This window comes from Octopus sinensis, unplaced genomic scaffold, assembly GCF_006345805.1.
Source record: "Octopus sinensis unplaced genomic scaffold, ASM634580v1 Contig14283, whole genome shotgun sequence".
Lineage (NCBI taxonomy): Eukaryota > Metazoa > Mollusca > Cephalopoda > Octopoda > Octopodidae > Octopus > Octopus sinensis.
Genome location: NW_021833219.1, coordinates 20,001 through 29,426, shown reverse-complemented (window position 1 = coordinate 29,426; position 9,426 = coordinate 20,001). Strand labels below are relative to the sequence as shown.

The following is a 9,426-nucleotide window of genomic DNA, read 5'->3' as shown; positions in this document are numbered from 1 at the left end:
AGAACGAGATGAACGGCCCCTTGCGTTTGTAACCCTTCTCGCAGTTATAGAATATATGTTTGGTAAACGTGAACGCGGTCCCAGTATATATGACATTGTCTTCAGTCGGCGGAGGGCCGCAGTCAACTGGAATGCACTCCAAAGAACTGGCGGCTTCCCAGCTGCCATTCGACTGGCACTTTAAGGATTTCTTTGCACCCAACATATAGCCCTCCTCACAATTATACTCGGCAAAACCACCATAGGCCGTTCCATTGGGTAAGTCGATACCTTCAGTTCGACTGATTTGGGGAGGTTTTCCGCAGTCGATTGGAACGCATTCCCCTTTCAGTGGGGACCAGGTCCTGTTAGAAAGGCACCAGGCCGTAGAGTTGCCCTTCAAGTAGTAACCGTCGTTGCAGGTGAATACCATTTTATCGTTGTAGGTGGTCGTTAGAGTGGTGGCATACTGTATAACAGGTGGTGGGCCGCACATTGAGGGCCTGCACTCAGGTACTTTGCCAATGTAAGTTCCATTAACCCCACATATCAGGGTCGACTGCCCAATCATGCGGTGACCATCATCACATGTGTATTGTACGATATCGTTTACAATAAAATAGCTTCCATTGCTGAAAGCATTTTTCACCTGAGGTGGTTCAGGGCATTCTATTGGGACACAGTTTGGATCCAATCCGCTCCATCTTCCTTTGATGCACACCTGTGAATAGGAAACTTCAATTTCTAATTTATAACCAGTGTCACATTTGTATTCAGCTCTATCCGGTCGGTCTTTTATTTTCTTGACTACAGCTCTTCCATTTTTCACACTAGGCACCTCACATTCGATTTCTTTACAAATGGGGGTTTCTGAACTCCACAATTTACTACCAAGACACGTGATTGTTGGTGGACCTATCAGATTATAACCTTCCTTGCAATAGTAAAATGCATTGGAACCTACTGTAATACTCTTGTATTTCACAATTCCGTTTTCCGGTTTCTTAGGTTCGGGGCAAATATTTAAAACACACACCGGGGCACTGTTTGTCCATTGACCACTGGATTGACACATGCGTATAGCGCTTCCTTCGAGTATATAGTTCTCTGAGCAGGTGTACGTGATTGATTGACCGTAATTTAGTTCGGGTGGAAGTTTAATGAATCCGTTAAGAATTTCTTCAGGTTGAGGGCAGACAATTTTATCACATTTTGGTAGTGTGCCATCCCAGGACCCATTGTAGAGGCACAATCGTGTTGAATGACCAACGAGAATGTAGCCGACATCACAGGAGAAGGTCAACTGGGTGTAAGGCACGTATTGTTGTAGACCATTACTTGATATTGAACCGTGTTGCAAGGTTTTGATCTCAGGACATACTATTAGCACACAGGTGATGTTGTTAACGTCCCAGAGTCCTTCTTCATTACAAGTGACGATAGGATCCCCGATCAGATCGTAGCCCTCCTCACAATAGTACCTAACATCTTCCAAGGAGTCTGTGGATTCGATCTCCGAACGCTTAATATGGGTATAAAATGCGTTGGCTATTGTAGGAGGATCTTTGCACGAGATCTTTTCACACTTAGGGTCGGTGCCCGACCACTGTTTGTTTGCCAAGCACAAACGTTCAGCGTTTCCCACAAGTCTGTAGCCAAAACTGCACTCATATTTTATGGAACCATTGTAGCTGTAGTTTTTGCCAACAATATAGCCATTAGCAATAGAGGCTACTCTTTTACAAGAGACCCTAGAACATTTCACTTGGTCTGTGGTCCACCTCTCGGTCGGCAGACAAAATATATATACATTCGGATGAGGCTCAAAACCCTTGTCACAGATAAGCTCCACTTTAGCACCAATTGACCTCTTGTTCGAGCTGAATCGCCCATGTGGCGGTGCTGTAATATTCTTGCAGGTTTTTTGATCACAAATTGGTTCTTCTCCTGTCCATTTTCCTTCCTTGGAGCATATTAATGTGGTGGAGGAGGCGCGTGCTCGATAATCCCTGTTGCAGTTGTAAACCAGTTTTGCCCCCGGGTAGCGCTCATAAGTTTTGAATATATATCCATTGACAATGTTTATTTTGTCACACATTATCTGTTCACATTTTGGTTCTTCACCAGACCAAACGAATCCAGGCAGACAGGTTCGTGTTGACGTGCCGACGATTCTGTAATCTGATTCGCAAGAATATGTAATGACATCGTCAACCTCATACGCAGTTGACGAAGCCGCTGATTTTGCTGTTTTTGTCGACTTTTTCGTCTGAAGAACAAGTTCTTGGATTGATATGCTCTGCTCATTGATAAAACCATTGGGAATGCTTGCTGGCAAGAGGCACCCCATTGCCTCACACACGGGCATGTAACCTTTCCAAGTGAGCGACGCAGTGCAGAACATTGAGGTGCGTTTTTTCATTTTGTAGCCCTCATCACACTCGAACTGAACTCTTGTTCCTACTGACCTCTCGACGGTTAGCAATTTGCCGTGTTCCAGCTTCCCTAACCCGGGACATCTAAGTCTAACACACTTGGGTGGATTGGCAGGCACCCAAGAATTGCTTATGCACTGTAAAGTACTGTTTCCAATCATTTCGTACCCGGGTTGGCATCGATACTCGGCATAAACCTTACTACCAGCAGACACTTTTGACACTGTAGCATACAGAATGTTTATCACTGCAGGACAGCGTTTCCGTTCACAGACTGGAGCTTTACCTGACCACTGTCCATTCTGTAGACAAGTACGATTCACGTTGCCCACCAATTCGTAGGTTGGTATACATGAGTAGGTAGCATTTTGTCCAAATTTCGATCTCGTCCTCACCGCACCATAGGCAATGCGAGGTAGAAAGCCACAGTTTTTAGCACAAAATGGTTTGTTACCACCACTCCATGAACCATTGGTCAGACAAGTCCGACGAGGAATACCGACGAGGGAATAACCAACAAAACAATTAATAAAAACACTGGCACCATAGTCTCTACGAAACGATGACACACGTCCTCGTTTCACTGACAGAACTGGACACTTGACTTTCTCGCAGACAGGAACCGGGCTGTCCCATTCTCCATTTGCCTGACATGAACGGTTCATTTTGTCTGAGGACAAATAACCAGAATCACAGCTGTAGTTGACAACAGCGCCATAACTAAAATCCACACCGTGCATACGACCATTTGAGATAAAATGCGATGGAGAATCACAAAGGATGGCTTTGCATGTAGGTTCATCATCAGACCAAGTTCCATTTTCAGTACAGACTTGCTGACTACTTCCAGTGAGCTTGAAACCGGAATTGCACTCATAATTGACAACAGACTGATAGGTTCTGGATGTGAAGTTCCTATATCCATGTTCGATATTTGGAGGCATTTTACAATATACCGGTTCGCATGTGATGTTAGCAGCACTCCACGTCAGGTCACTTAAGCAAATTTTCATCTGGTCTCCCCTATGATGGTAACCGCTATCACAATTATATTTTACAGTTGAACCGACTCTCAGATCAGTAGAGAAGGAGATTGATGTGTTGGCCACTTTGGGAGGTTCACTGCAACTCAATGGTTTGCAATAAGGCACCTCACCTTCCCATGTTTCGTTAGACAGGCACTTCCGCTGAGCTTCTCCGACCAGTTTGTAATTTGTAAGGCATACATACTCGACGATGTTTCCAAATTCCACACCTTCCACTTGAGTGACGCCATTCTCAATGTCTTCAGGTTCGCTGCAGTTTATCGGAACGCAAACAGGAATCTCGAGAATCCAAGACTTATTTGAACTGCATCTTATTTCGTCACTTCCCGCTAAAACATAACCTTCATCGCAGAAATACTCGACAACATCATTCACTTTGTAACCTCTCGACGATTTGTTATAAAATCCATTTTCTATAGTTGGGGGATCTAGACAACTGACTGCCTGGCATTTAGGTGGCTCACTCAACCAGGTACCGTTGCTACCACACAAAACTTCGGGCGTCGTCAAAATCTCAAAGCCCTCGTAGCATTGATAAACAGCAGTGGATCCAAACTTGTAATCACCGGACATTGCGTAACCATTTTCAGTTGGTTTGGGCTTCGGACAAAGAATCGGTTTACAGATTGGTGACACATCAGACCAGGTAGCATTTTCCAAACACTTGCGTTCTCGGTTACCGATCAAAGTGAAATGTGTTTTGCACTTATAAAGAAGTGTGCTCCCATATGTATAGTTACTGACCAGAGTCTCTGCATTGTCGACACGCTCTGGTGGTTGGCAAACGACAGGTAAACATTTAGGTGTCTCTGATGACCATACACCCTCTTCCCAGCACTCGAGATATTCGGGAGGCAATAGTTTATAGCCAGATTCACACACATAGCGAACTATTTGGAGATACTCAGTTTTGTTGTACTTGGCAACAGCATGTTCGACATGCGGTGGTTTTCCACAATCGATGATCACACAACTGGGTAAGTTGGATTGCCATTTACCTCCGGGCATACACCGGACAGACCCAAGTGTGCTAAACGAAGAGGATGTGTTGGCCAACCTGTAGCCAAAGTCGCACTTGTATTTTAAATTGTCACCAACGAAGTACCGAGTTTTCACCTTAGATTCTGGTTGAGCATTCTGTATTTCGGGTATATTGCTGCAATATGTTTCGTCACAAGAAGGGATACTTTTGTCCCACGAGCCATCCGGCTGACATGTAATTGATGAGTGACCGGTAAGGATTCTATAGCCCTTTGAACAGAAAAAAGATATCTGGTCCCTTGGTTTGTAAACTTTCTTCGTCGAGGAAATCTGGGTGTGTTTAGAGACGACAGGGGCGTCACACACGATTTCTGCAAAATATAGAAAATATATTATGGAGATGTACTTGCATAGCGAGTGACTTGATCTGAGATCGTGTGCTGGAACGAAAACAATTGCAGCGTGGAAGGTGTTTGTAAGCCATTAAAGAAACACACAAAACCGTTAGATCCACTTCAACATTTAAATTTAATTTGTCAAAATATTTTCGTCACTGACAAAACTTTGTGCTGCATCGTCTCAAAGCGGCGAAAATACTTTGACAAATTAAATTTATATGTTGAAGTGAATCTAACGGTATTTGTGTGTTCCTTAAATGGCTTATAAACATCTTCCATGCTGCAATTGTTTGTATACAAAATATAATATATATGAATCTTGGAACATAATTTAAGTTTTAGTAATGCAAATATGTGAATTCAAATATAGCTTAACTGGTAGCCAAAAGCTTACTGAATCTTTTGATACCCCAAACGTCAAAATCGGCTACTTGGTTTTGGAATGCATAAGAAACATACGCACACACACACATAAAACTCTCTTTTATAGATATAGATAGCAACTGTTACTTACCTAAACACTTGGGTGTGGGGTTACTCCATAATCCATTCAGATTGCAATACGACATGTTGGATCCTACCAGTTGGTAACCATGGTTACAGATGTAACGGATCCTGTTATCGAAGGTGTGGCGGGTACCACTGACAGCACCGTTGGCCGGCGACTCTGGTTTGTCACAGAGGATCTCTGGTGGTGGTGGTGGTAGTGGTGGTAGTTGTGGTGGTGGTTGTAGTGGTGGTGGTGGTGGTGGTGATGCAATGGCAGTAGGGATGGAGAGGAAAAAAAAGAAAAAACACTGGGTAAGGATATAATGGCATATATATGCATTGATACTCCACACATACATATATGTGTATGTCTGTGTGTTTGTGTGTGTGCATATATGCATGCATGTACGTACGTAGGTATGTGTGTATGTACGTATGTATGTATATATGTATGTATGTATGCATGCATGTATGCATGTATGTATGTATGTATGTATGTATGTATGTATGTATGTATGTATGTATGCATGCATGTATGTATGTATGTGTGTGTATGTATGCATGCATGTATGCATGTATGCATGTATGCATGTATGTATGTATATATGTATATATTATGTATGTACGTATGCATGCATGTATGTATGAATGTATATATGTATGTATGTGTGTGTGTATGTACGTATGTATGTATGTATGTACGTATGCATGCATGCATGTATTCATATATGCATGTATGCATGTATGTATGTATATATGTATGTATGTATATGTATGTATGTATGCATGCATGTATGCATGTATGTATGTATGTATGTATGTATGTATGTATGTATGTATGTATGTATGCATGCATGTATGTATGTATGTGTGTGTATGTATGCATGCATGTATGCATGTATGCATGTATGCATGTATGTATGTATATATGTATATATTATGTATGTACGTATGCATGCATGTATGTATGAATGTATATATGTATGTATGTGTGTGTGTATGTACGTATGTATGTATGTATGTACGTATGCATGCATGCATGTATTCATATATGCATGTATGCATGTATGTATGTATATATGTATGTATGTATTATGTATGTACGTATGCATGCATGTATGTATGTATATATGTATGTATGTATGTATGTGTGTGTGTATGTATATATGTATGTATGTATGTATGTATGCATGCATGTATGCATATATGCATGTATGCATGTATGTATGTATATATGTATATATGTATGTATGTGTGTGTGTATGTATTTATGCATGTATATATATATATATATTATATATATATATATATATATATATGCTAATAACGAACAGTAGAAGTGAGTGTTCAACCCGCAATTGATAAATAAATATTCATTAACTGTGCGTTAACAAAGCTAGCATTGACACCATGGAAGAAGCTACTTGTCTCCATTTTCGATAAGAATCCCCATCCAAAATATCAACATGTAGCAATGCTTCTATGTGGCACAATTTTGAAGATCACTTGACATGAAACTAACGGTAGCCTTGTAAACCCCTAAATGGATGGAAGCACTCCGTCGGCTACGACGACGAGGGTTCCGGTTGATCCGTATCAACGGAACAGCCTGCTCGTGAAATTAACGTGTAAGTGGCTGAGCACTCCACAGACACGTGTACCCTTAACGTAGTTCTCGGGGATATTCAGCGTGACACAGAGAGTGACAAGGCCGGCCCCTTTGAAATACAGGTACAACAGAAACAGGAAGTAAGAGTGAGAGAAAGTTGTGGTGAAAGAGTACAGCAGGGATCACCACCATCCCCTGCCGGAGCATCGTGGAGCATTTTAGGTGTTTTCGCTCAATAAACACTCACAACGCCCGGTCTGGGAATCGAAACCGCGATCCTATGACCACGAGTCCGCTGCCCTAACCACTGAGCCATTGCGCCTCCTAAGCCCCTAAATAATAAGCCCCCAAATAATGTGGGTATAACAAGAACAGACAAAGGGATTAGGTCGATTGAATGGCTGAAACAGGTAAAACATAAATAAATTGGGGTGTATGCGAGAGATTCAAAATAAAGGCCCCTACCTTCTCTTCGCTCAGATGGAGACCCTTCAGCGGTAACGGATCCTTCAACACAGCCCGACCCGAACGCTAGAGATAGTAGCTGCTTCGCCCAACCTTAACGACGTGATGACCCGTCTTAACCCCTCGACGACCTGACTCGAAAGGGCAGAATATATATGACATTGTCTTCAGTTGGCGGAGGGCCGCAGTCAACTGGAATGCACTCTAAAGAACTGGCGGCTTCCCAGCTGCCATTCGACTGGCATTTTAAGGATTTCTTTGCACCCAACATATAGCCCTCCTCACAATTATACTCGGCAAAACCACCATAGACCGTTCCATTGGGTAAGTCGATACCTTCAGTTCGACTGATTTGGGGAGGTTTTCCGCAGTCGATTGGAACGCATTCCCCTTTCAGTGGGGACCAGGTCCTGTTAGAAAGGCACCAGGCCGCGCGCGTCACGGCTACCCTTTCCGGTCAGCTCCAAGTTCCAGTCAGCTCTCCGTTCCAGTCAGCTCCCCAGCTGCTGACGTCATCCCACATAGATAAAAGAGAAAAATAAGCAGAGAGAGAGAGAGAGAGAGAGAGAGAGGGAAGAGCAGGAAGGGAAGAGCTGCAATAAGAATACTTACTCTCACATTTCGGATTGGCTCCACTCCAGTCGCTTGTGGCAAGGCAAACTCGATCATTTTCTCCTTTCAGTTTGTAGCCGATATTGCACGAATAGAGAGCATTGGAACCGGTCGTGTTGCCGGCCACTTGGACACTGCCCTGGACTACCTTCTGGGGCTGTTTACAGTCTGTCAGATTGGGTGGGGGAGAGCGGTCAATGGTCACAGTTCAGTGTGTGTATGTGTGTGTGATGGCATGTGTATTGTTGATGGTGGTGGAGGTGATGGCGTGACAGTGGTGGTGTGCGGTATTGGTGGCAGTTGGAGTGGTATGGGTGATGGGGTAGGGATGAGAGAGATAGAGGAAGGGGGTAGTGAAATTGTTGAGGTGGATGGGGAGGAACAGAAAAAAAGAAGAAAAAGGAAAAAGTAATCATTATCATCATCATCATCATCATCATCGTCATCATCCTCATCATCATCATCGTCCTCATCATCATCATCATCATCATCCTCATCATCATCATCATCCTCATCATCATCATCATCATCATCATCATCATCATCATCATCATCGTCATCCTCATCATCATCATCATCATCATCATCATCATCCTCATCATCATCATCATCATCATCATCATCATCCTCATCATCATCTTCATCATCATCATCATCACAGGATATATGTACACTTACTGATTTATACACAGATAAAAAATTCATCTACACACATACATTCACACACATATTCACACAAATGATAACTACCGATATATATATATATATATACACACACATACAAACACACACATGCTCACATACACATCCGCACAAACACATAAACGTGTAAACATACACATACACACATAAATACACCAACACATCTACTCATATACACAAGCACACATCTACACATACGTTCTCACTCACATGCTCGCACACATATACTCACACAAACACACACCCACAAACATACACACACATATACATATATACACACATACAATCACATACACATACACACACGAATATTGACTTACCTGAACAAAAAGTACTCGATAGACTTTTCACTCGACCCCGTAAACCAGACTGGAATGAGGGCCAAGACACCACATTACCGAATTCTTCACAACTCGTGAGCATGGCTTTGAATTTTGTAGGGGCCAGTTTGTAGTCCCAGAGGTTTATCTGACCAAGTTCTCCAATGAAGGATTCGCGGGAATTAAAGCCGCCCCCCATTGAGTCTTGTTCCTGGCCAACCACGAGCAATCCATTCCCTGGAAGGAGAAAGAAAGGAAGTAATCAGGAGACGAAGCATGCCGCTGTTCGCGGTGGTGGTCACTTGAGGCATGGCAGAATAGAATAAGCTGAGGTACCAATGGCATCCACCAAGTTGGGTCACTCACTGTCCCCTCCCCCACCTCCGTCTC

The 9,426-nt window shown here is 42.9% G+C and overlaps 1 protein-coding gene across 1 annotated transcript in view; it reads right to left on the bottom strand.

The window, feature by feature from the left end:
• Positions 1-4: 4 nt before the first annotated feature.
• Positions 5-9,426, bottom strand: part of LOC115230063 (sushi, von Willebrand factor type A, EGF and pentraxin domain-containing protein 1-like) — a gene marked incomplete at its 3' end in the record, with an annotated part of 28,544 nt that continues 19,122 nt past the window's right edge. The window contains exons 10-13 of the mRNA XM_029800298.2: positions 9,037-9,273; positions 8,015-8,182; positions 5,354-5,527; positions 5-4,812 (exon numbers count right to left, since the gene is read on the bottom strand). Of these exons, the coding sequence (XP_029656158.2) occupies positions 5-4,812; positions 5,354-5,527; positions 8,015-8,182; positions 9,037-9,273 (5,387 nt within the window). The remainder of the gene's footprint in view (positions 4,813-5,353; positions 5,528-8,014; positions 8,183-9,036; positions 9,274-9,426) is intronic.